The sequence below is a fragment of the Phocoena sinus genome, chromosome 15 (genome assembly GCF_008692025.1).
Source record: "Phocoena sinus isolate mPhoSin1 chromosome 15, mPhoSin1.pri, whole genome shotgun sequence".
Lineage (NCBI taxonomy): Eukaryota > Metazoa > Chordata > Mammalia > Artiodactyla > Phocoenidae > Phocoena > Phocoena sinus.
Genome location: NC_045777.1, coordinates 23698281 through 23725073, shown reverse-complemented (window position 1 = coordinate 23725073; position 26793 = coordinate 23698281). Strand labels below are relative to the sequence as shown.

The 26793-nt window shown below is 50.8% G+C and overlaps 2 protein-coding genes and 1 pseudogene across 11 annotated transcripts in view; 1 reads left to right on the top strand and 2 right to left on the bottom strand.

The window, feature by feature from the left end:
• LOC116740415 overlaps nt 1-8206 on the bottom strand; it is a 48717-nt pseudogene extending 40511 nt beyond the window's left edge.
• Nucleotides 8207-10779: 2573 nt separating this feature from the next.
• SPAG4 (sperm associated antigen 4) lies at nt 10780-16086 on the top strand. Its single transcript, XM_032603884.1, is given in 13 exon segments — nt 10780-10846; nt 10849-11079; nt 11590-11691; nt 12034-12100; nt 12285-12346; nt 12598-12641; nt 12975-13000; nt 13103-13211; nt 13477-13552; nt 13680-13795; nt 14123-14290; nt 14728-14817; nt 14905-16086. Coding segments are annotated over 13 exon segments (1308 nt in total). The 3' UTR covers nt 15055-16086.
• A 379-nt stretch (nt 16087-16465) lies between these two features.
• LOC116739527 (RNA-binding protein 12) overlaps nt 16466-26793 on the bottom strand; it is a 38563-nt gene continuing 28235 nt past the window's right edge. For 9 of the 10 annotated variants that reach the window (XM_032603881.1, XM_032603882.1, XM_032603879.1 and 6 more), the window contains 15 exons: nt 25449-25577; nt 25171-25350; nt 24943-25017; nt 24773-24844; nt 24554-24634; nt 24295-24384; nt 24093-24179; nt 23875-23961; nt 23722-23781; nt 23509-23642; nt 23349-23403; nt 23055-23106; nt 18768-18901; nt 18388-18624; nt 16466-18176 (listed from right to left, as the gene is read on the bottom strand). In XM_032603881.1, coding sequence (XP_032459772.1) covers nt 18036-18176; nt 18388-18624; nt 18768-18901; nt 23055-23106; nt 23349-23403; nt 23509-23642; nt 23722-23781; nt 23875-23961; nt 24093-24179; nt 24295-24384; nt 24554-24634; nt 24773-24844; nt 24943-25017; nt 25171-25350; nt 25449-25577 — 1614 coding nt within the window. In that variant the 3' untranslated portion in view covers nt 16466-18035. The remainder of the gene's footprint in view (nt 18177-18387; nt 18625-18767; nt 18902-23054; nt 23107-23348; nt 23404-23508; nt 23643-23721; nt 23782-23874; nt 23962-24092; nt 24180-24294; nt 24385-24553; nt 24635-24772; nt 24845-24942; nt 25018-25170; nt 25351-25448; nt 25578-26793) is intronic. The other variant, XM_032603883.1, reaches the window with a different exon arrangement.

The window sequence follows — 26793 nt, the reverse complement described above, 5'->3', positions numbered from 1 at the left end:
AACAACCAAGTCCTTGGCTGAGCCCTCCTCTTTGACCCTCCCTCTAAATGCTGGAGCTTGCCAGATCCTTAGATTTGTTTGCTTGTTTGGGGTTTTTTTGGCCTCGCCGAGCAGCATGTGGACCAGGGATCGAATCCAGGCCCCCTGCCTTGGAAGTGCAGAATCTTAACCACTGGACCACCAAGGAAGGAAGTCCAGATTTTTCCTTTTTTTTTTTTTTTGTTCCCTAGGTGATCTTATCCAATCCCATCTACATATTAACACCCCGCAATTTTACATTTCTAGCCCTGAACTCTCCCCAGAGCTCAACTCCTATAGCTAACAGCCTGGCAGACATATCCATTTAGAAGTCTAACAAGCATATATCTCAAAGTTAACATGTCCAGGGACTTCCCTGGTGGCTCAGTGGTTAAGAATCCGCCTGTCAGTGCAGGGGACATGGGTTCGAGCCCTGGTCCGAGCAGATCCCACATGCCGCAGAAGAACTAAGCCCATGCACCACAACTACGGAGCCTGTGCTCTAGAGTCCATGAGCCACAACTACTGAGCCTGAGTGCCACAACTACTGAAGCCCGCGTGCCTAGAGCCCGTGCTCTGCAGCAAGAGAAGCCACCCAATGAGAAGCCCGGGAACCGCAACAAAGAGTAGCCTCCGCTTGCCGCGACTAGAGAAAAGCCTGCGCGCAGCAACAAAGACCCAAGGCAGCCAAAAATAAAAATAAATTAAAAAAAAAAAAGTTAACATGTCCAAAAAGGGGCTTCTGATGTCCCCTCCACTCCCATCAGAACTTCTCCTTCTCTTGTTTTCCATAGCTCAGTAAATAGCACCATCTACATAGCTGTGCAAGTCAAAATCTTGGGAGTCATTCATGACTCTTCTCTGCACATTTTCCTCCTCCCCTAAGCCTATTCATTAGCCAGTCCTGAGGTGTCACTTCCAAAGTCTCAACTGCTCTTGAATTCATTCCCGTCACCCTGTATCCACTGCAACCACCCTAGATTCATTTCATCATTATTGGTCACCTGAATTATTACAATGCCCTCTATAGTACTCTCTCTGCTTCCTCTCATATCATCCCTCCCACACTGATCCTTTTTAAGGATAAATTAGAGCATATCCCTTCTCTTTTCAAAACCTTCAGTGGCTCCTCATTTCACTCAAAGAAGAAGCCAAGGCCGCTACAATGGCCTACGTGACTCCCACATGCCTCTCCCCACTATCATCCTCCTTTCCCCCCACACCCTCCAGCCTCAGCTACTCTGTTCACTCTGCTGCACTCACACTGGTCCCTTGCTCTTCCTCAAACACACCAGGCATGCTTCACCTCAGGGCCTTTGCACATGCTGTCCTTGCTGCCTGGAACACCCTTACAGACATGGCTTGCTCCTTCATCTTCTTAATGTCAACATCACCATGGCCTCCCCTTGCCACCTTTTCTAAAATTGCAGTGTCTCTCTGAAATACTTCCTTGCTTTATTTTCTCCCTAACACTATCCTTATCATACTTCTTATATTTCTGCCTTGTTGTTTACATGTTTATTATCTGTGTCTCCATTCAGCCTCCACCCCCACAAGAATGTAAGTTCCAGAAATCTTTGTGGACAAGAATGCTTATTCACTGTTATTCTTGTGCCTAAAACAGTGTCTGGCATAGTCAGTCTTATAAATATTAGTGAGTAAATGGATAAACAATGCTTTTGAGAAGAGGATCAGAAAAACACTGAAGTACCTGGAGCAGGTTATGGAATCCAGGGCAGTGAAGGTCAAAGATGGAAGTGACTAGAACAAATATGTGTGGTTATAGTAATGACCTGGTAACTAGGGACCAGTTGATGCTGCAGGAGAGAAAGTGGACAATTGCAGAGCTAATTCTTCCAGTAGGTGAGAGGAGATGAAATCAGGATCACAGCTGTGGCTTTGGGAGGAGGTCACCTCCTCTGCTGTAGCAGGAAAAGAAGGAGAGCAGATGGTTGCAGAAGCTGGCAAGGCAGTAGACTGGATGGAGGAAGGTGAGGCTTCTATTTTCTCCATGAAGTAGGAAAGGAAGTCATTAGCTGGAAGGAGTGTGGAGGAACAGAGCAGGGGAATCTGAGGAGAGGGGGAAATGCATAAGCCTATAGGAGCTCGGCAAAGGGAGTTTATTGGAGGGGAGTGGCCTAACCCCCAATAATTTCTATCAAGTTCCCTCAACAATCATCTCCTCATTCTTCTGTACAGTGCTGAGCAAACGCAGTTTCCAGAGCCCTTGGGTCCAGACAGCCATCATGAGTTTCCCTCACCCTGGAGTTGGCAGCAAGGAGGGGGAGGCTCTCAGCTCACCTGCTCCCAGCCACCAGCTCTTCCAGTGCCTGCTTCAGCCGTGTGCAGGTTCCGGAAATGGGGTTGCGCTGCAGACTTTCAACCTCCTGCAGCCCCCGGTCCTGCGGCGCCAGGTGAGAAGGTCAGACTCCGACCTCTTTTACACCACACCCTCATCCCGAGGCCCCGCCCACTCACAACTGCACCTCTTGGCCCCACCCTTTGACTCCAACTTGTTCTCTGTTCAGTTTTTCAAGCCCTCTGCTGGCTCCGCACCTTTCTAAGCGGAGCTAGGTCGCGAGGATGGGGTTTGCAGTCGGGGGCGGGACCCAGGGCAGAGAGGGCCCAGGCAGAGGCTGCACGCGTCGGCCAGATGCGCTCACCCGCCCCGCCCGGATGCGAGATCTGCCTCAGGTCCAGCAAGTGCGTGGCGAGGGGCCACATCGACCAGGGGCGCGTCGTCCCGTAGCTGCAGACGAAGGCGGCGCATCAGCGGCGGCAAGAGCTCCACGAAGCTCAGCTGCTCGTTCCACTCGGGCGCCGTCGCCTCGCCGCGCAACGACGTCTCGCCCTGAGCGCGGCGGCGAAGACAGGCGGAGAGGGGTCAGCGCGGATCAGGGCCTAGGCTTCCGCCGAGTGAGGACGGGAGGGACTCACCTGCTGCCCCAGGAAAGACACCCGCAAATAGGGGTCCATGAGGACGCGCTGGTCGTGCAGGGCGCAGACCAGGCTGCCCAGCAGGCCGGGGCGCAGCGCCGGAAGCCCCTCGGCGCGGTACACACGCACTCGCAGCCGCGCCCACGGCCTCTCCGCTGCCACCCGACGCGGCAGCAGCAGGTTCCTAAGGGAGCCGGGCGCAGAGGGTCCCAGAAGCCCGAGGCTCGGCCCCTCCCCGTCTCCGCATCCCGGAGGCCACGCCCCGTCCTAGTCTCCCCTCCCCATCTCACCCCAGCTCACTTCTCGATGTCCGAACTGTGGCCAGGGCCCGGGGGTGGCAGCGGAGGGGCCGGGTCCCCACGCGCCCTCACGGACAAAGTGACCTTGACGAACCCTTTGGTCCCGGCGCGTGTATCCCGGGAGTCGTGCAGAGAAGCCCATTTCTGATAGAAGTGGCCATATGGGGACGGAGGAGCAGACCAGGGGTCAGGGGAGACCGGTGAGATGCGCAGGGTGGTCGTGGGGCTGCGATCCGAGTGATGGACAACGGCCGGGGTTCAAGTCCAGCTCAGGAAGGAGGAACGGCAGTGCGTGGAGGTCAGACGTCGGAAGAGATTGCTGTCTCACAAGTTAGTACACTGGGCTCAGGGCCCAGAGGTTCAGCTTCCCTTGTCCGTGCAGAGGAGTCTCAGTGAGGGGAGGGTTCAGTACCTGGCTGGTCGAAGATAATGCCCAGGTCCATCCTGAAGGTGCCTATCCGGGTGGCCATAAAGGGGAGGGTCTACGAATGGAAAGCCTGGGGAAAGGTGGCGTTAGTCCTGGAGCTTCGGCATCTCCCCTTCTCTGATGGAAACCTCTCACCCCTACCCACCTCACCGTGATCTCCAGCAGCAAGTCCTGGAGGTGAAGCCGGGTCTCATGAAATTCAAACAAGAAGTACTGGGTTGAAGTGGGGAAGCGAGAGAAGTGAGAGAAGGTTATACATGAAGGGTTCACGCCAGGTGGTCCCTGCCTCTGGCAAAGAGAACGCTCTCCTTCCCCACCCTTCCTCACCACCACCGCCCGCAACTCGGAGACCACACCTCTTTGCACCCTTTCCCGCAAAGAGCCCTTAGCTTCAGGCCCGCCAATAGGCTCGCTTCCACCTAGGCTACGCCCCCTCCACACAATTCTTATCCTGGGTCCCGCCCATTCCCTCAGGCTCCCCCTTCCTTGGTTGCACCCACTTCGTTGAAGAAGGGGCAATTTGTCCCGCGCTGCGTGGCGGTCACTCGGCGTTGCTCCCCAACGCGCACGGCCACATAGGGATTAATGTTGACTCCCACCAGCTTCCGGGCCTCCAGCACCGTGACCCCCACCTAAAGGATGGGGAAGGAGGAGATAAGGAAGCTAAGCCTGCCTTGGTACGAGGGAAGAACGGGTGTGGGGGGCGGGTGGTATTCCCCAAGGGTTCAGGCCTAGAGGGGGAGCGGTACCTGGAAGATCTGGGCCCTGGATACCTGGAAGGGATCCCCGCGGGCCAGGCCCCGAGCTCGGCGGCGGAGAGGCTTACAGTCAGCTCTCACTTCACTTCCTCCTCTCCACCCCGCCGTCCACACACACACCCTTGCTTGGCGCTGGCGATAAGATCTCTCCCTCTGAAGATTCTGAGTCCTTCTAGCCTTATCTTGCCTCCATCTCAGTCCTACACTCAGAATTTGACTCATTCCTGGAGCCCTAAAACCATGCATTCATTCAACAAAGATTGAATGAGCACCTTCTATGTACCAACACTGTTCTAGGCACCGGAACACTGCAGTGAACAAAGGAGGCAACATTCCTTGCCCTCAACAGGATTTCATCACTTTCATGGGTTCCAGAGGCCATGTGTGAGCCAGTGTAACTGTGTGTGAATGTAGCAGTGTCTATGCCTAGGAATGAATGACCCTTGACCCCAGGATATCCACTCCCCCACCCATACCCTGAGACCATGTGTTTGTGAGGGTGGACAGGCACAGGCCTGCATGTATGAGCAAGTGAGGTTGACACACTGCTAGGCTATGGGAGCAGGTGCTCAGTGGGTACAAGTTACCTCTTGAGGGGGCTGAACGCGACGCCAGAAAGCTCCACATCAGGCTTGTCATCCAGCTCCAGCTCCAGCTTGTTGTCCTCATCGCCCTGCTGACCTACTCCTCAAGCTAGCCTGCGGCCCAATGCCACTGCCCACCGCTCCAGCCGGGCCTCCCCAGGCCTCACAGGAAAGGCCATCAAGGAACATGTCTTGGACTTATCACCCATCTCTGGGCACCCATCTCTGACTTCCCTGACTCTAGGACCCACCCCTGCCCCTTGGTCTGACCCCCTAACCTGGGAAACCTCTAGTTCCAGGATTGACCCCTGATTCTAAGACTGACTTCTCACCCTGGAATTGGTCCAGTACTGATCCCAGACCCAGGGACTGACCCCACATCACTGGCTCCCAATCCCAAGACCGACCCTGTAATCCCAGGTCATCCCCACATACTTACTCCAGCTCCTGGAAGCCCACATTGGGAATGATCAGCTCTGAGCTGGGAGAAGGAGAAATGACAGGAGAGGGCCATGCCTGACTACAGAGCTACAACCTGGGCAGCACGGGTCCAAGGGTCACCATATCCAGCAGATCCACAGTGGAATTGGGTACCACTTCTCTCTTACCAAAGCCTGCCTGGGCCTTGGTTAGGTGGGTGGGAGGGTTACCTGTCCCGAATGGGTGCTCCAAAGTCCTCTTCTGCCCAGGCTCCAGTTTCACCCTCTGGGGGCTGGTACTTCAGGTCAAATTCCACCTGGACCTAAAACCAGATACACAGTAGGCCTTGGGCCCCTCAAACTACCCTGATACTAAGAAAAGCCCAAAGACAATGCCTTTTACTCCACCTATAAACAGAGACCCTCCTGGCCTGCATCTCTGATGACTTGTGGTTCCTCTATGATCATTAATAAGAGTGAGTACTCATAAGCTATCAAGGGTTTCCCTGGTGGCGCAGTGGTTGAGACCTCGCCTGCCGATGCAGGGGACATGGGTTCGTGCCCCGGTCTGGGAAGATCCCACATGCCGTGAAGCGGCTGGGCCCGTGAGCCATGGCCGCTGAGCCTGCGCGTCTGGAGCCTGTGCTCCGCAGCAGGAGAGGCCCACGTACCACAAAAAAAAAAAAAAGAAAAATAAGCTATCAAGAGCTTACCTGATGCAAGTAACCTCTTTAAGGGGGCCAACACAATTTCAAAATTCTTTCATCGCTCTTGGAAATCCATTAGTGTGGCCTTCACAGCTCTGCGTGATCTGGCCCCTGCCAACATTTCCAGTCCCATCCCTTATGGGGTCTGCTCCTGCCCTGCACCCTGGTTATGCCCTCTCAGGGCGCTGGGCTTTTGCATATGCTGGTTCTTCCACCTGCAACATTCTCTCCTCCCTACCCTATCACCTATCGTATCCTTCAATTCCAAGCTCAAACACTACTTCCTCAGGGAACCTTTTCTGAACCCCAAATAGGTCACATCCCTCTGTTATACATTCTCCCAGCCCCCTACCAGCTCTTTTGTAACACCAATCGGTGTCAATTTTACATTTATTTTTGTGAATATTTGTTTAATGTTTGCCTCTCTCTTCAGATACGGAGCTCTAAGAGGGCAAGTCCTTATCTGGTTTTGTTCACCACTCAATCGTCATTGCTCAGCACTGCACTTGGCTTATAATCAGAGCTTATAATCAGAGCTCAGCGAATGACAACAGACTGAATGAAAAGCTGGACATTTTGTACAACTCCACATAAGGTAAGTGAGGAAACAACCTAGATAAGCTGAATAACTTGTCCAAGTTCTCAGCTGGGAAGTGGTGGACTTGAGATTTGAACCCAGGTTCATTTCTACCAGGCTCTACTGCCCCTCCATGAAACACCAGGAGAATCCAGCCAGGTTCATCTTTGTCCCCTACAGCAGCTGCGCCTGGTACAGGGTCAGGGAGCAGCACGGAGCTCCTTATCTTCCCTTGCCACACAACTCTGGCCCTCAGAGCTGAACCCGAATCTTGGCCTGGGGGCTGTAATGAAAGGCGCCCTGGCTCAGGGGCCTTGTTACCACTCCTGTCTGGGTCTGGGTTTCCCCCCGGAGAAACGGAACCCTCTGTCTAGAGGGACACTCAGGCTTAGGGGTGGCAGGCTGGGGGCTGACGGAACTCACTGGGGACACGCGCAGATTCTCATCCACTAGGGCCTCCTGAAGCACCAAATGCCCTGCAGTCTGTAGCTGCTGCAGGGATATCACCAGCGTCCCCAGAGACCTGGGGGTGTGGCATGAAGCAGAAGAATGACCCAGGAGAATGGTCACAAGCCACCCCCTACCCCTACTTGCATCCTTGGCTCCCCAGGCCTGCTCACCTGGGGCTGAACACAAGGCTGCAGTTGACCACCTGTACAGACAGTCACTCCGCAGCCAGTGGAGCCTCATAGTGTGGCCAACGGAACAGCTGGAAATTGGAGGAACCTTGTGACACCCAATGCTGGGCTGACACTGACCCCTAATCCAGAGTCTGAAATAGGAGCCAACCCTAAAAACTGAGAGCTAACTCTATGACTGATCTCCTAAACCTGGAACCAACCCTCCTAAACTAGCGCTGATCTGGGGCTAACTACCAATCAAGAACTAATCCCCCCCAGTCTTGATTCTGACTTGCCCAAACTGAGTCTAACCTCTTTAGCCGGAAATCAACCCCACCTCCTGAGACTATACCTCCCAAAGCCAGGAATAAACCTCCCAAACCAAGGATGGACTCATATGGGGCACAGATCAGCTTCTCCCCATCCAGAATCCAACCCCACTGACCTCACCGATATCTGCTTCTTGACCACAGTGAATTCTCCTTGTCTTCTGGATAAAACCTGCTCAGAATTGAATCTAGTTATTTATCAGCTCCTCCCCACGCACACAAAAAAATCATCCCTCCATTCACTCTTGGCCCAGGGTCTAATCCCCCTGGACTCACCCTTAAAGAGACATAGAAGATAGGGAGGGAGGGAAGCAGAGAGCTGGAGACATTGGACTTGGGGAGAAAGGGGACAGGCTGTAGAGATGCCTAGGGATGGGGTGGGGGGCCTGGGGAATGGAGGAACTGGAGCTCTCCAGTTCCAAAAATTCTCAGAGCACCCCTGCAAACCTCACCTCGAAAGCTGAGCCTCACCTGTAGGTCATAGGTGCCCGACAGCCCTGTCAGTCACCGCACACACACGGTCAGAGCCATTGTCCCAGGGCCAATGGCTCTGCCTCTGCCTGCTTGCCCTCCTGCCCACCTGCCCACCCACCTGAATCGCCTCTGACTCACTGGACTCACCCAGCAGGTTCAGCAATCCCTGCCCTTTAGTCAAACACAAAATCAGCAGGCCTGGGGGTCACGGGTAGGGAGGAAGTGGGAAGACAGAGAGATAGGGGTAAGGTCCCTGTGGTCAGCTCAGTCCTCCCTGCCTGCACCAGCTTCAGCCTCCTTCCTGCCTCCTTGTAGGGTGGGAGCTGCGACAGGGTGGGGATGGAGGCAAGGGGAGAGGGCCAGACCCCAGGCTGGTCTCTGCTAGCCTGTGAGGACTCAAGGACATGGGACCTCATGTTGTTCCTTGTTCACTTCACTGTCCTCAGGGTCTGGCACATTGCAAACCCTCAAAACACGGCCCGAATGGATGTATTAATAAATGAATCCCCTAGCTCCCAGCATTAGCATGGAGGCACTCAACACATTTATTGAATTAATGAGTGACTGAATGTGTGTCCCTAGCTTGTACATAGCAGGTATTCAAAACACTTCTTAACCAAAAGCTAGAGGTCCTTCATTTGGGGTTTATTGGTGGTTTACCGGTGAGTACTGAACTCCAGGGCAGGATTTTGGAATTCTAATCTTTGGTCTCAGGAAAATCCTTTCCCCTCTCTGGACCTATTTGCCTAGCTGTGTAATATGCACAGGACGAACTGCACTGCTTTTCAAAGTATGGTCCCTAATCAGGATCACACATGTGGTTGTTAAAAATGCACATTTCGGGCTTCCCTGGTGGCACAGTGGTTAAGAATCCGCCTGCCAATGCAGGGGACGTGGGTTCGAGCCCTGGTCTGGGAAGATCCCACATGCCGCAGAGCAACTAAGCCCGTGTGCCACAACTACTGAACCTGTGCTCTAGAGCCCGTGAGCCACAACTACTGAGCCCACGTGCCACAACTAATGAAGCCCGCGCGCCTAGAGCTCGTGCTCCGCAATGAGAGAAGCCACCGCAATGAGAGGCCTGCGCACCGCAATGAAGAGTAGCCCCCGCTCGCTGCAACTAGAAAAAAGAAAGCCCGTGTGCAGCAACAAAGACCCAACGCAGCCAAAAATAAATAATTAATTTTTAAAAAAATGCACATTCTGGGACATCCCTGGTGGTCCAGTGGTAAAGAATCCACCTTACAATGCAGGGGATGTGGGTTCGATGCCTGGTCGGGGAACTAAGATCCCACATGCCTCCGGGCAATTAAGCCCACATGCCACAACTACTGAGCTCGCGAGCCTCAACTAGAGAAGAGAAAACCCTCGTACCACAACTAGAGGGGAGCCCGCGCACCGCAAGGAAGAGCCTGTATGCCACAACTGAGACCTGACACATCCAAAAATAAATAAAATATATAAATAATAAATAAATCTTTAAAAAAATATACATGAAAATTCCTGCACCCACTCTAGAAATGCTAAGGTAATATCTCAAGGTGTGCCTGGGAACCTGAATTTCTATAAGCTGCACTGGTACTGTCCTGTTGCACAGCAGGAGTTTGGGAACATCTGGTCTCTTGGCTGTGATCATGTGTGATTCCTCATTCCCTTCTAGGTGACTCAGATGGTCTGATTGTGGGTATGGAGATTGGTGGGTACTGAATTCTCACCCCACAGACCCCTGGTGAATATGGGTCTGGGAGAGGAACCCACAGATCCCTGAGGTCAGAGTTCTCTGGCCTAATGACTAGGATGAGAGGAGGGGCCTGATGGGTTGTAGAGCAAAAGAGACTAAGAAACTAAAAAGACTTTATTGAGAAGTGCTGTGGGTGATCCCTTGCTCCTTAACATTTATTCATTCACAGATATTTGAGCACCTACTACATGCTAGGCCTATCTAGGCGCTGGAGGATACAGTAGTGAACAAAACAAAAATCCCTGCCTTCATAAAGTTTACTGCTGTACTGGGAGTAACAGTTATGGAAAGAGAGGAAGAAAGGAAAGAAAAAAGAAAGAAAGAAAGAAAGAAAGAAAGAAAGAAAGAAAGAAAGAAAGAAAGAAAGAAAGAAAGAAAGAAAGAAAGAAAGAAAGAAAGAAAGAGGAAGGAAGGAAGGAAGGAAGGAAGGAAGGAAGGAAGGAAGGAAGGAAGGAAGAAAGAAAGAAAGAAAAAGAAAACACATAGCATGTCAGTAATAAGTGCTAAGGAGAAAAACAAAGCAGGAAGGGGGACAGAAATTCTTTTACACAGAGTGTAGTTTTGGACGGGGTGTTCTGGGAAGTGCTGTGATGTCACTGCTTGCTTTAACCTGGGAAAGAATAAGAGACACTGCCAAGGCTCCCCAGTGACGTCACGACTAACTCTGTGACTCCACACCAGAGCGTTCGGCGGAGACCCTGGTCTCCTCTATGAAGTCAGCAGCCAGGCCCAGATATAGGGGAGAGGGTTGGGTCAGGCCGCCGGGCACGCTGGCTGCACTCAGAGTCCTTGGGGTACCGGCGGCGCGCACCTGCTGAGGGAGGGCCGAGGGCCTTGGCGGCTCAGGCGGTGATTTTGGCGTCCGTGAGGGGGGCAGCCCGGGGTCAGGATGCAGCGAAGCCCCCGCCCGGGCTCTGCCGCGTTCCCGCACAAGCACACGCCCAACTTCTACAGCGACACTCTATGAGCGTCACCTCGGGGGACAGCTGCGGGCACCGGTCAGCTGGGCCGGAGCCCGGGGAGCCCGAGGGCAGAAGAGCCCGGGGCTCTAGCTGCGGTGAGCCCGCCATGAGCGCTGGAGTGCCCGGAAGAACCACAAGGGCTGAAAGCTCTCGGCTGAAGCCGGCGCCTCGGAGCCACAGTGGGCCGACCGCCTGTGGCGCGGCAACCGTGAGGGGCGGGGCCTCGGGTGCGGGCGGGGTCGAAACCGGGTGAGAGGAGGGAGTGGGTGGGGCCTAAGGGGTGGGGCTTGGCGCGGAAGCGGGATAAAACTATCTGGGCGCCTCCTAAGGGGCGGGACCTGTAGGGTGAAAAGAGGAGGTACTAGATAAGATGCCCCAAAGGGGGCCCTCGGTGTGGTGGACTGTCCTGGGGAGGGGCGGGGAAAGTCCTGTGATTGGGCACCACTGAGGAGGCGCGGCCTCGGTGTTAGCGTGAGTTGGCTACCAGGGAAATGGGGCCGTATCAAGACCTAAGGCTGGGGGCGGGGCCACCGTTTGGGAGGTGGGACCACGGCTAGACTGAGCTTTCTGGGCGCGGGGGCGTCAGAGTGCTGCGAGAGACCCGGGATGCGGCTGCATTGGGACCAAAGCCTCTGAGGCTGCTCTGCTTCTGGGCTGGGGAACCTGCGGCCAGGTGCCGGGGAAACAGCGGGCCTGCGGTGCGCAAGGCCTCAATGGAGCCCCTTGGGCTCCCGCAGAACCGGCTGGCTCTCCCGGTGTCCCTGAGGAGCAGCTCGACCTCTCGACTCTGGATCTGAGGCAGGAGATACCTCCCCCGCGAGTGTCCAAGAGCTTCCTGAGTACGGGCCAGGCCAGCCCAGATCCCCTCTGACCCTCTGGCCCCCCTCTCCGAATTCCATTTCTCACCTCTGGGGCCCTGTTTTCAGTTCTGAGCCCCCAGCCCGTGTCTGATTCTCCAGCTCTTTCTCTGAGCCCGATCCATCTGCCCTGAGAATGAGAATCCAAATCATTCTCCTCACCCGCATCTAATTCTCCTAGCCCACACCGCTGTTCCTGAGTCCCTATCCCCGAGCCCCCTTCCTAAGCCCCTTCTGAACCTCGAACACCACGCTCTGTGAGCCCCTCACCTCTCCCCCTCCCTAAGCCTAGTCCCTTCTCTGAGCCCCCTCTCTTCTCCTCAGGCCCACTCTTCCAGGTGCTGAGAGTGTTGTTATCCCTGGTAGGAGGTGTGCTGGTCAGTGTGTACAGGTCAGAGGGAAGGAAAGGGGAGCCCCAGGGGCTGCTCCTTGAGGGGGTGGGGAGCAGGGCCAGACCCCGCTGCGGCTTGAGCCGATTCACACCTGTGTTCACAGGAGCTGGGTCTAGGACACTGGGGTGGGGTCCGTGGGGTTCGCTAGGGTATCGGGGCCTCAGCCTCCCTCCGGTTCTTTAGGGAGGTCTGTTCCATCCGCTTCCTGCTCACGGCTGTGTCACTGCTGAGCCTCTTTCTGGCAGGTGAGAGGGCGGTGAATTCCCTAGGCCCTAGCCCTGGCTGCTTTGGAGGCAAACGTGGTACATTTTCTCCTGTACCCTTCAGCCCACTCAGTCTCTTCAGAGGCTCACAGATCCTCACAGTCCCCTTCAGAGCCTTCTAGTCCCCCCCTCAGACTCAGCCCCTTCAAGCCTCTTCTCTCCCCACTGTCCGCTTTATGCCAGGGAAACCCTCTCACTTCTCTTCCCCTGAGACCAGCCCCCTCTTTCTCCAGCACTCTGGTGGGGACTCCGGTACCTGGCCCCTCCTTTGGAGAATGTGAGTCGGGGAGACTGTCCCGGGGTGGGTGGTTGGCAGGCTGTGAACCTGCAGGTTGTGTGGAGTCCCCTGGGCCGCTGGGAGCAGGGCAGTGCTGGAAGCTATAACCCTAAGGAAAGGCTGGATATAAACAGGAGATTTCTGAAGGATTGTGCCCAGAGGTGCTTGAGGGTCTGTCTCTGAGAGGTCCTGGAAGGGCAGGGCAGGGGGGCAGGGGTTGGCAGTCCTCAGAAGCAAGGCCCTTTGAGTCTGGCCTCCCACACTGAGGTGGGAACGGAGGTGGGTGGGAGCTCAGCAGCACGGTATTTTGTCCCTCCCTCCTCCCTCCAACAGGAACCTAAGGAGATACTGACTCTAAGGTGAGAGAGGGCACCTGGGGTGGGGAGTTGGGGGCCTCAAAGGTGCTGAAGTGTCCAGGGGGACAGGGAGCCAACTGCACCGTGCCAACCTTCTGTCTGCAGCGAATACCACGAGCGTGTGCGCTCCCAGGGGCAGCAGCTGCAGCAGCTCCGGGCTGAGCTGGTTAAACTCCACAAGGAAGTGTCCAGCGTTCGCGCAGCCAACAGCGAGGTGAGCCCCGCAGACTCATCCTGTTCTCAGAACCAGGTCCAGGAGCTCGGGCCCCAGGAGCCTGGCCCCGTGGCTCTGCCCATTGCACAGTCCCGGCGCACCTTGCAGCTCCGCTCCCTGGGTCCTGAGCCTTAAGGCCCTGCCTAGAGCCCCGCCTTTGGAATTTCTCCCGGGGCCCACAAAGTCTATCCCCGGAGAACTCTGCCCCACTATAAAAGCTACCCGCAAGCCCCGCCCCTCCAGGCCCCGCACTCTCTCTTTTCAGAGAGTGGCCAAACTCGTATTCCAGAGGCTGAGTGAGGACTTTGTGCGGAAACCCGACTATGCGCTGAGCTCTGTGGGTAAGACTCAGAGACACAGACAGAACTATGCACATGACTGGCTCCAGGAGACCAACCTCAAACAGACCCTGCCCCAGCTGTCAGTCAGGCCTAGGAGCCCCTGAGTGTTTGCTTCTCCCGGCTCCAGGAGCCTCCATCGACCTAGAGAAGACGTCCCCCGACTACGAGGATGCGAACACTGCCTACTTCTGGAATCGCTTCAGCTTCTGGAACTATGCGCGACCGCCCATGGTTATCCTGGAGGTGGGCCTGGAACCTAGATCGCTGAACGGGGCGGGACTCTGGGAAAAGGACCCCCGCAGCTCCCCTGGGGTGGGACCTGACTGAACTGAGGGCGTGGCGCCAGGCGGGGCCCTGCTGGGCAGAAGTCCTGGAGGCAGGGCCTGGCTTGTTTGGGGTGAGGCTTTGGGTGAGGCCGAGGACAACGTGATACTGGAGAGACCTGGCCCTGCTAGGTACTGGGGCCCTGGGTGGACACCGGGCTGGGGTTGGAGGACTGGGCGGGGCCCATGATGGGGTCAACCTGTCCTGTGGTTCTGATGGACTGTGTGTCTGTCTGCCCGCCTGCAGCCAGATGTGTTCCCTGGGAATTGCTGGGCTTTTGAGGGCGACCAGGGCCAGGTGGTGATCCAGTTGCCGGGTCGTGTGCAGCTGAGCGACGTCACTCTGCAGCATCCACCGCCCAGCGTGGCACACACCCGGGGAGCCAAGAGCGCCCCGCGTGACTTCGCAGTCTATGTAAGTGGGGCTGAGGCCAAGGAGGTGGGGGATTTTTGCCTAAAGAGCACAAGGCAGTCATGAAAACTGAGACTACTGAGTCTTTGCTCGCTCATCCATAAAATGGAGATACTACCACTTGCCTCTCAAGGCTGCTGCAGGTTATAATTATAACCATATTCAAATATTAGTTATGGTTTATTGAGTGCTTACTCTGTGCAGAGTACTTTACATGGATTATATATCCTTGCATCCACACAACAACCTATGAAGTGCAAGTGGTCGAACTAAAATTTGCAACTTGATTTCTTTGAGCCCACATTCCACACTATACTATCCTAACACCAAAAAATAAATAAGAGTATGCATACAGATACTGAACAGAATTGGTGCTAAACAGTTACTCTCCCTCCTCCACCTGTGCCTCACTGTTCCTCCACTCATTCTTCACTTACTAGGGCCTCCAGGTTGATGATGAGACTGAAGTTTTCTTGGGGAAATTCACCTTCGATGTGGAGAAATCTGAGATTCAGACTTTCCACCTAGAGGTATGTTTGTCTCACAGTGAAGGAATATTGGGGAGGAAGGCAGTCCTTGGGAGACCAGGCCTTGGCATGATCCATTTGTCTCCCCAGAATGACCCCCCAGCTGCCTTTCCCAAGGTGAAGATCCAGATTCTAAGCAACTGGGGCCACCCCCATTTCACATGCTTGTATCGAGTCCGAGCCCACGGCATTCAAACCTCAGAGGGGGCAGGGGACAGTGCCACAGGGGGGGCCCATTAAACATGCTGATTGTTGGAGTAGAGTGGAGGTCTATGCTGAAAGAAGCTGGATCAGTGCTGGGAGGGCTACTGCAGGAAGAGGGGTGTGTGGCGCTCTAGTTGCCTTTGGTATATAAACATGGTTGGGGCGTCTACCAAAACACCCTCTTTGAGGGCGCAGCAGTAGATGACGTTTATGGAGTGTTTACCATGTGCACCAGACAGTACTCTGGACGTTACATGCCTTACCCTAACTAATCTTCACAGCCACAGAGGCAGAAGCCACTCAGGTCAGGAAAGTTGCTCAAGGTCACACAGCTAATGAGCTTAAACACAGCAGGACCCCAAGCCTACCGCCCTCTTGCAGAGCTGCCAGTCAGCATGAAGCCATGCTTGTGCACCTCAATTCTCACCCCAACTCTTGCTAGGTGCAGGTGGAGGAGGAACTACCCCTTCAGGTAAAAACTAGGGAGACTTGAGAACCTTTAGGAAGCATCTGAGTCAGAGTTGATGCAGGCCTGGTCGCCTTTACTCAGGTTGTCTTTACTGGGACCTGAGTGCACGACTATGCTAGGCACGTACAGGTGGTCTAGTATTTACCAGTCCCTGCCCTCAAGGAGCCTCGTAGGGGAGAGACGATGCTCCAGAAAATGGGAGAATCCATTGATCCAACAACTCTTCACTCTAAGGGTCAAAAGTAGAATGGGAGGGAAAAAGAGGGAGGAGACGAACATTAAAGGGTTAATGAGTTCTACCCAGGCCAAGAGGAGAAAAGGAAAACAAGTGTGAACAAAGAAACACGCAACATCTTGACCATTAGGATCCTTTGTAGTGTGTTCATGTTTTGGAAGAATATATAGACTATTAACAGTGGTTACACCTCTAGAAAGTGGAATGCATGAGTATGTGGGGGGAGTGGAACATGCATCCATCTGTTTAAATTTTGGGGTTATTACTCTTAAAGCCTAAGGTTTTCTAACTAATGAACTAATACAGCTTTTCTAGAGGGCAACTTCATAGTAAGTACCAAAAGCCTTAAATTTTTTTTGCGGTACGCAGGCCTCTCACTGTTGTGGCCTCTCCCGTTGCGGAGCACAGGCTCCGGACGTGCAGGCTCAGCAGCCATGGTTCACGGGCCTAGCCGCTCCGCGGCATGTGGGATCTTCCCAGACCGGGGCACGAACCTGTGTCCCCTGCATCGGCAGGCGGACTCTCAACCACTGCGCCACCAGGGAAGCCCCAAGCCTTAAATTTTTTTATACTTTTTAATCACTGCAATTCCACTTCTAAGCATGGATCCAAAGGATACCTAGGTATAATCTAAGTTAATACTTTAAGGATGTCCATCCTACTGTTGTTCATGAAGGAAAAAACTGGAAATAGTATCTAAGAAGACAAAGTACACTACAAAACTAATATGGAGACAATAGAAATGGTAATATAAGGGAATGTTTAATGTCATGAAAAGTAAATAATGATATATGAATAATTTCTTAAAAAGCAAGCTAGGTTGGTATACATAAAAATTTTTAATTTCCATATCCGAAGAGTTACATAGACCAAAAGATACTATAACTGAAAAGACAATAGCCTTGGAGGAAATATTTTCAACATGTATTAATAACTGAATGTAACAGAATAAGGGCTATAAGGACAACAACAACAATCTATAAAAAGGCTGTTCAGAAGAAATACAATCGACAAATAAACATATAAAATGATACCTAGCCTTCATAAATAAATTCAAACTAAAAATGAGATTTTTTTTGCCTGTAAGATTAACAAAATGGGTAAAAAATTGTTATGAAAGGCAATTTATAATATCTATTAAAATGTTAAATATTCCTATCTTTTGAGCATTTTCACTTGTAGGAATAAATCCTTCAGAAACATTCCTGTAAATGCACAGATAAATGTAGAAGGATATTCCTTATAGCACTGTTTGTTATAACAGAAGAAAACTAGAAGGGACCCAAATCTTGATAAATTAGGGATTGGCTAAATAAGCTATAGTACACTCATACACAAGCATTAGAAAAAATGAGGTCAGCAGTAAGTTCTAATGGATAAAATACCCAAAATACAATAAAAACAAAGTGCAAACAGTATAATATCTATTTGGGGAAAAATCTGTCAGCCTAGAAAATATACCCTGCTCCATAATCTATTTTATACAATATTTATATTTGAAATAATTTTGTACTAACTAGCACACATTTTAAAAACATTTAAAGCATACTAAAATAGTATGTATGGTATGATCCCAATTTTGTAAAACAAAAAAACATGTATCACTAAAAATATGCATAAAGTACTAAAAAATATGCACCAAATATTTTATTGGGACATAGGAGTTTGGGTGATATTTATTTTTTCCTAAAATGAATATACACATTTATTTTCTAGTAAGAAAAAAAATTAGCTATTAAAAAATTTAGGCTTATAGCCTATTTTTAGGACTAGAACCACCACTGCTCCATCCCTCCAGGAAGTCTAGCATAGCTCCTGCTCCATCTTAAAACTCAGCCCTCCCCTAGCACTTTCCACCTTGTCTGTGTTCACGGCTCAGCTCTGCTCTGAGGCAGGGCAGGCTAGGTGTTTGGCTTACATTCAGTCTTTGCATTTTCAAAAACAGAGTCAGTGTCTCTAGATATGTGACTAGGAATACCCAATTTCTTTGAGTGGGGCTATTATATCAGATGAATCCTTCACTCAACAATCCCTAAGGTCAACAAATAAGCTCAGAGAGGAGAAGTAAACGTGGCTAGTAGCAGATTCCCACCCAGAAACACAGAGTGGTAGAAAAGTGTGGTCTTCATTGATCTTTATTGAATGAGAGGCTCCAGGGACAAGCAGGTGACATCAAGAGTGGCTATAGCAAGTATAAAAGTAAGCATAAAAGTATAAAACATAAAGTGCTAGCACTAGGGAATGTGTTCAGGGTTGGGGGACCTTAGGAACACAGGACTGAGGACTGGCCACAGTCTACCCCTCCAAGGGAATCTAGGCCTGAGGGACCTGTGCAGGGCCCTTGGCTGCAGGTGGAAGTGCTTTGAGTGGGGCCCAACCTTGGGCCTTGAAGTAGGAGACCAGTTGCGTGGGTACTTCTGCAAGTACAGTCTGCGCCAGTGCCTCTCGAGGGGCCTGCCAAGGAGAAGAGGGGCAAGTTCAGTGATGACCCATGACAGCTTCCCCAGGTCTACATTTCATACCCCAGAAAGGATACAAAATCCAACACCCAACCCTGCCCCAGGCTCAGATGAAAGGGTAAGTATCCCCACTCACATCAGGGAGAGGTGGAAGACTAAACTCCACCTCTCGGTGGACAGACTCCACCAAGCTTGTCCCTACTCACATTCTGGAAGCGGCGGTAGGGCACAAACTGCACTATGTCACGAGCAGCTGCCTCCCCGGAGCGTGTACGCAGGGGTCCACCATCAGCATCCAGCTGCTCCATGGCCTCGAAGTCAGCACCACCCACACCCACGATGATCACTGACATGGGCAAGAAGGAGGCACGAACCACAGCCTCACGTGTGGCCTCCACATCTGTCACAGCACCATCGGTCAGCAGCAACAGCACGAAGTATTGCTAAGGGCAAGTTCATTCATATACTGAGGCAGACCCTCTAAACATTCCAGCCACATATTCCCACACTGACAAGAAGCCTCCTGTTACAAGGGAGGCCCTGACCAAGTCCCCTCTCCCCACCCACTACCTCCCATGACCCTCACCGAGGCCGTCCTCTGATGTGCAGCCTGGGCTGCAAACCTAGCCACATGGTTGATGATGGGTGCAAAGTTGGTAGGGCCATAGAGCCGAACTTGGGGCAGGGCCTGGCGGTAAGCATCCACAATGCCCTGGATGCCTAGAAAAGAAAGGCAAAGAATACTATAAAATACTGGGCCTGTCAGGGTTCAGCTAGTCCTGACATCACTCTATACTGGCCAAGGAGATTTAGGAACCTGGGTGCATTTCATTCAATCATCCCTGTAACCCACAGTTCTTAACCCTCTCCTACAGATGAGAAAATTAAGGCCAAAGAGAGGAAAGGCACATGCCCTAAATCACAGCTTGAATTAAAACCCAGATTAGGGGGAATCCCCTGAACAAATCTAGGAGTGCTGAGAGCATCAGATTATAACCCACTTAATAAAATAATGAATTATAACCCATTTAATAACATAAGAATCCACAGAGATATTAAATAATGGGAGAGAAGAAAACGTTCTTCCTTAATAAATGTAGAAGGAGAAATTATAGAATCATTTGACAATCAGAGATAATTGATTCAGGCAAGGATCATCAATGGATTCTAAAACTAGAGGGTAAAAACTGATGAGTGATTGGATATTTATACAGCCTCAAAGTATCCTCCCAAAGGATACTTATTAATTATTAATTAAAAGGAAAAAAAAAACAGACTCACACACGTATGGTCAATTACCTTTGATAAAGGAGGCAAGAATATACAATGGAGAAAAGATAGTCTCTTCAGTAAGTGCTGTTGGGAAAGCTGGACGGCCGCGTGCAAACCAGTGAAGTTAGAACACTCCCTCACACCATACACAAAAATAAACTCAAAATGGCTTAACGACTTAAATATAAGACAGGACACCATAAAACTCCTAAAAGAGAACATAGGCAAAACATTCTCTGACATAAATTGTACCAATGTTTTCTTAAGTCGGTCTCCCAAGGAAATAGAAATAAAAGCAAAAATAAACAAATGGGACCTAATCAAACTTACAAGCTTCTGTACAGCAAAAGAAACCGTAAACAAAACGAAAAGACAACCTACAGACTGCGAGAAAATATTTGGAAATGATACGACCGACAAGGGATTAATATCTAAGATATACAAACAGCTCACACAACTCAGTAACAAAAAAAACAACCCAATCGAAAAATGGGCCAAAGACCTAAACAGACACTTCTTTAAAGAAGACATACAGGGACTTCTCTGGTGGCACAGTGGTTAAGAATCCGCCTACCAGGCTTCCCTGGTGGCGCAGTGGTTGAGAGTACGCCTGCCGACGCAGGGGACACGGGTTCGTACCCCGGTCCGGGAAGATCCCACATGCCACGGAGTGGCTGGGCCCGTGAGCTGTGGCCGCTGAGCCTGCGCGTCTGAAGCCTGTGCTCCGCAACGGCAGAGGCCACGACAGTGAGAGGCCCACGTACCGCAAAAAAAAAAAAAAAGAATCCGCCTACTTATGCAGGGGACACGGTTCGAGCCCTGGTCTGGGAAGATCCCACATGCCGTGAAGCAACTAAGCCCATGCACCACAACTACTGAGCCTGTGCTCTAGAGCCCACGAGCCACAACTAATGAAGCCTGCATGCCTAGAGCCCGTGCTCCACAACAATAGAAGCCACCGCAATGAGAAGCCTGTGCACCACAACGAAGAGTAGCTCCTGCTTGCCACAACTAGAGAAAGCCCACATGCAGCAATGAAGACCCAATGCAGCCAAAAATAGATACATTTATTAAAAAGAAAAAAAAAGACATACAGATGGCCAATAGGCACATGAAAAGATGCTCAACATTGCTAATTATCAGAGAAATGCATGGAATTCCCTGGTGGTCCAGTGGTTAGGACTCTGTGCTTCTACTGCAGGAGGCATGGGTTTGATCCCTGGTTGGGGAACTAAGATCCCGCATGCCACGCGGCACGGCCAAAAAATAAAAATAAATAAATTGATTAAAAATTAGAATTAAAAAAAAGACGTGACACATACACACAGTGGAATACTACTCAGCCATAAAAAGGAGTGAAATATTGCCATTTGCATCAACATGGATGGACCTAGAGCTTATCACACTAAGTCAGTCAGAAAGAGAAAGACTAATAACACTCATATGTGGAATCTAAAATATGATACAGGGACTTCCCTGGTGGTACAGTGGTTAAGACTGAGCTCCCAATGCACGGGGCCCGGGTTCAATCCCTGGTCAGGGAACTAGATCCCACATGCATGCCGCAACTATGAGTTCGCATGCCACAACTAAGGAGCCTGGTGGCCTCAATTAAGGAGCCCACGAGCTGCAACTAAGGAGCCCGCCTGCCACAACTAAGACCCAGCGCAACCAAATAAATAAATAAAAAGTGAAATATTTTAAAATATGATACAAATGAACTTGTGTACAAAACAGAAACAGACTCACAGACATAGAAAACAAATTTATGGTCAACAAAGGGGAAAGGGAATAGGGGAGGGATCAATTAGGAGTTTGGGATTAGCCAATACAAATTACTATACATAAAATAGATAAACAACAAGGTCCTGCTGTGTAACACAGGGAACTATATTCAATATCCTGTAATAAGCCATAATGGAAAAGAATATGAGAAAGATATATATGTGTGTGTGTATATAAACTGTGTATATATATATATATATATATATATATATATATATATATATATAAACTGAATCACTTTGCTGTACACTGGAAACTAACACAACATTGTAAATCAACTATACTTCATAAAAAGAATTTTTTTAAATTACATATAAAGAAAAAAACAGCAGTGGTTGAGAGTCCGCCTGCAGATGCAAGGGATACGGGTTCGTGCCCCGGTCCGGGAAGATCCCACATGCCGCGAGCCGCGAAGCGGCTGTGCCCGTGAGCCATGGCCGCTGAGCCTGCGCGTCCGGAGCCTGTTGCTCCGCAACGGGAGAAGCCACAACAGTGAGAGGCCCGCGTACCGCAAAAAAAAAAAAGAAAATAACAGTACTTGTATAGTAGAGAAACCTGGTAGACTCTACCTTAACCAAGTGATCGAAGTTAATATGACTTGTAAGAGGATAAATCAACATCATGTGCCTCCTGAATACACAGCATGGCTTCTGTGGTATTCCCGCCAAAAATGCATAATTTGAATCTAATTATGAGGAAATATCAGGTAAACCCAAACTGAAGGACATTCTACAAACGATCTGGCCTTTAACCTTAAAAAATGTCAATATCGTGAAAGACATGAAGAACTCTGGAAGACAACTGAATGAAATGTGTGATCCAAGATTTTCTTTTGCTATAAAAGAGGACAACTGGAAAATTTTGAATAAATTTTATAGATTGAGTAACAGTATTGTATTGATGTTAATTTCCTGATTTTGAGAATTGCACTGTGGTTATTTAAGAGAATGTCTTTGATTTTAGGGAACACTGAAGTATTCAGGGATAAAGGGCCATGCAGATGATGATGAGTGCAAAGTTGATGGGGCCATGGAGGCAAACTTGGGGCAGGGATTATTCACCACAGTTCTCAAACATTTCTGGGAAAAAAATGTATATATATAGAGAGAGAGAGGAGGAAGAGAGAAAATCTGAGTGAGAGAATGACACAGCAAATGTGGTAAAATGTCCATGTCTGAGGAATCTGGATGAAGGTAAATAACAGCCCCTGTGACTCAGGCCCTGACCCTGGATCCCCAGTGACCTGAATCCCTGTAACTATTCTCGCAACTTTTCTCTAAGTCTGAACCCATGTCAAAAATAAAAACCCAGGTCAGATCAGGTCAGGTCAAGTTTTCCACTTCAGCTTGTTGCTCTTGTGTGGGTTCTAGGGAAACACTGGGTTTGGCCCTCTCTAGACAAAAGAGTGTGGGGCAAAAAGTACCCTGAATAGAGCTGCAGGGAGGCACCAAGGCTTCCACTGATGCCCTGTGAACTTCTAGGCAAAGATAATAATGATAAAATAACAGCTCTCATAGTTTAGAGAACACTTAGTATGTGCCAGGCTTACTGCTTCAAACTTTATATGCATCTTCTTAAATACTCAATATCCTATAATATTTAGTCTTATTATGAAGCCAAAGCACACAAAAGCTAAGCAACTGGCCCCAAGTCATATGATTAGCAAGTGGCAGGATAAAGATTTGACTCCAGAGGCCTAGCTCTAAAATCCACTCCTCTGGCCAATGGAGTCAGGTGTCTATCTCCCCACCCCCATTCTCCCTTGCCTCTCTAGATATGGACAGATATACCTTACGCTGGAGGATCGGGGACTTACCTGCACAGTAGGGGTTGTTAGGGTTGAAGTTCAAGGCAAATTCATGGGAGACCTGAGGGCAAGAAAAAAAATGAGGTTCTTTCCCCATGACCACTTTTGTGCTAAGAAAAAGGGCATTATGGTATGTACCAAGCAACATACAGGAGGTATTTAGTCCTGAGCATTTGTTATATACATGCCTGTAAGGATACATCTCTGCAACTCTGGGATGCCAAGCAGCAAGTTTACTACATCCCCCAAAATCAGGACCCTGAAACTAAAAACAGGAGTAGGGGAGGGGAAAAAAACACTCACCTGCCAGTCAGGGGGTACCTGGGCCCCAAATCCAAATGCTGGGAACAGCTTGTCCCTGTGGGAAGACAGTGAATGGGGGAAGAAGCAGTGAGAGGACCATAAGCCCAGAGGCTAAAGCATCTGCAGGAAGTGGGGACGGGCAAGAGACAAAGTTACTTACGAATCATAGTCCTGAACCACACTGCCCACACTCCACAGTGCTGTCAGGTACTCATTGACCCCTGTTGGGCTCAGGTAGTGCAGGGAATCAGGTGAGGAAGGGTCTCCATTGGAGCCCGTGAAGTCCACACCCACCTGGGAGGAGGAGAGGAGGGGAGCTGAAGGCCACCTTGCGCCCTGGATCTGTGCTCCTGCCCCTGATGAAGCAACTTACAGTGAAGTTGATTTGACAGCCTCCCATCACATAGTCCAAGAATGAATATTCTGTTTCTACCTGTAGATGAAACCATGGTCATAGCTGGAGTGAAGGGGTTGGGGTCACGGAGCTTAGAAGTCAGAGACTGGGTCACATGGGCTATTGTCTCACCTGACAAATCTTGACACAGATAGTTCCAGAGTTCTTGTAGCTTTTCTTTTTCTGCTGTTTCTCAAGGTGGATGCATTCAAACTCAGCCTGGTAAGGAAAGAAAAATTAGAGTAGGAAACTTCTAGAGCATTAGCTAGGATTGGAGCTGCCCTGCCCTCCCTCTCTTCCTGGAGCTGCAGCCCCTAGGCCCACCTCAATACCCCTGAGCCAGCACTCACTGGGACTGCTTGCAGCTGGGCCAAGCTGGTGTGGAAGGTACCAATGAGGTCATGTGAGCCATCACTGTCATAATCGGAGCATCGCACCTAGGAGGGAAGGTGTGTGTATATATAAAGACCAGGAGGCAGGTGGCAGGTGAGAATAAATCCCTCCCCAGGCTCTCTGCCCCTGCTCAGTCCACTCAGGAGGCAAGCTCCTCACCTGGATGGGTGTGCTGGGGTCTCCCCCACAGAAGTGTTGAAGGGGAACAGAGAAGCGCTTCCAAGTAGGGTTCAGGTTGTTCTTGATGACCTGAAGGTGGAGGGCAAGGCCTCTAGTGAGCTCTGCGTTGGCATGTGGGGAGCTGCCATTCTTCTTACCCATATACAGACTCTTTAGCCCTGTGCTCCAAACCCTGGTAATCACAAGCCCCAGGAGATTCTCTCCTACCCCATCATACCCAATCCCAGGGGTCTCACACCTCAGATCTGTATGCCAGGTGCCATTTCCCATCACCCTGATGGAAAAACTCCAAGAACGGATCCGATTTTCCCAGGAAGTCCTGTCAATATCACAGAGACCGCAGTTTAGACTCAGGCATCTGACAACCACTATGAAAGACCTTCTCACCCTTCCCCTTCCAACACACCATCCCTGTCCGCTTAATTCTTGAACTCCCAAGGCCTCCTTCCACACACACCTTCTTATCTAGGTTTCTGGCCTCCACCTCCATGGTCACGACACGACTATCCTTTAGCTCCTGAGCTGAGACCTAGGTAGGGGAAGAAGCAGGAGACTGTACCATCTCATGAATTCCTCATGGATATAAGTACACAACCACCCACAAACCCCAGCAGAGTTCCTCCTTACCGTGATGGTCCCTCGCCCAGCAGGTTTTCCAGGCTTCAGCATCAAGGGTAGAGTTAGTATCCGACTGGACACAATCTGGGGCAGAGCAGGGGTGGGTGGGGTACCAAGGTCTCAGACAAGGCTAGGTCCTGTTTGACCCCAACCTCCAAGTTCCAAGCAGTCTGGTTTATCTGACAGCGCTCTTACTTAACCTGTGTCTGAAGGATTCTAATCCCTGGCTGTGCATACCTGTCCTAGGGAACACTCAGCCCCTCCTAGGAAGTCATCATCCCCCAGCTCAGGTGTCTTGTTGTCTATGTCATAGATGCCAAATCGGAGCTTTTGGACTGTTTCAAAGTGGTACTCAAGCTGCAGAGTCTTGGAGAACTCAGGGCTCGAACAGTTCCGTATTCGCTCAGTCCGGCCAAGCTGTGGGCAGAAGCCAATAAGCATCACAGTCATGCACCTTCCAACCCAAAAGAGTCCTAGCCTCCCTCCACAACTTTATCCCCCATAGTCCTTCTTACCTCAGCCCATTTGCCCCCTCCCACATCCTGTAAAAGGACGCAGAGTGGGTCAGACTTGGAGCTGATGTCCTTGTCAATGAGGTGGTCACATGAAATGGACAGCTGAACCAAGGTCACGCAGTGGGCCATCTGGGGGGAAAAAGACCTGAATCAAGCACCTTCCTCACCCCTCCCTGACTGTAGGTCCCAACTTGTAAAGTCAGCTGGCTTCAACCAGGCAGGGCTGAGCCTGTGTCTACCCCCATGACACCCAAGGAAGAGAAGCCCCTATAGCTTCCATATTCCTCCAATCCCCCTGGGTAAGCTCAATGGGATGGGAGATGGTGGTTACAACCAACCCTGGTCCAAGAATATGACGGGAAGATGCAGAAAAAGTGTACTGGCCTCCAACAACAACTTTGACCCCAAACTAGTCCTCAGCCCAAAACTGGTCCCAATCCTAATAACATTCCCCAGACCCAGACTCCAACCCTGATCTTCTCACAGACCAATGAATCTCACTCTGATGCCTTTACTGGCTCCAGACCAGACCCTAATCCAAGTTCCAAGCCCAATACTGCCCCCAATACAGCCATGATCTAGATTCTGCTCCCCAAAGTCTCTTCCTCCAATGATTTCCCACTAACCCTGGGGCTCTACACCTTGAGGCAGAGTTATGATCCCCCACATGGATTCTCCTAGCCTATGATCAGCTGTTCAGGTCCAACTCCTCACTATTTTTTTTTTTGCGGTATGCAGGCCTCTCACTGTTGTGGCCTCTCCCGTTGCAGAGCACAGGCTCTGGACGCGCAGGCTCAGCGGCCATGGCTCACGGGCGCAGCCGCTCCGCAGCATGTGGGATCTTCCCGGACCGGGGCACGAACCCGTGTCCCCTGCATCAGCAGGCAGACTCAACCACTGCGCCACCAGGGAAGCCCCAACTCCTCACTATTTGCACTACCTAGTCCAAGCCATCATCATCTCTCACCAGGCTTACTGCATTACCCTCTTTTAACAGGTCTCCCTTATCCTATGCCATCCTCACCTCTACTCCCTCATCCTCACACCAACAGGCTACTCTCAATACAGCAACCAGGGTGATCCTGTTAAAACACAGGTCATGTCATACCTCTACCCAAACCCAATAATGATTTCCCATTGCTTAGAAAAAATCCAAACTCTGCATTGGCCTACAAGGTTTTGAAAGATCTAGATCTCTCTAACTTGATCTCCTAACACCTTCTTGCTCACTCCATTCTGGCAACACAGGTCTGCTTGTCATTCCTCAAATATGCTTGTTTCTACCTCAATGCCTAGAATTTTCTTCCCTCATATAACCCACACGGCTTGCTGTTCCCTCACATTC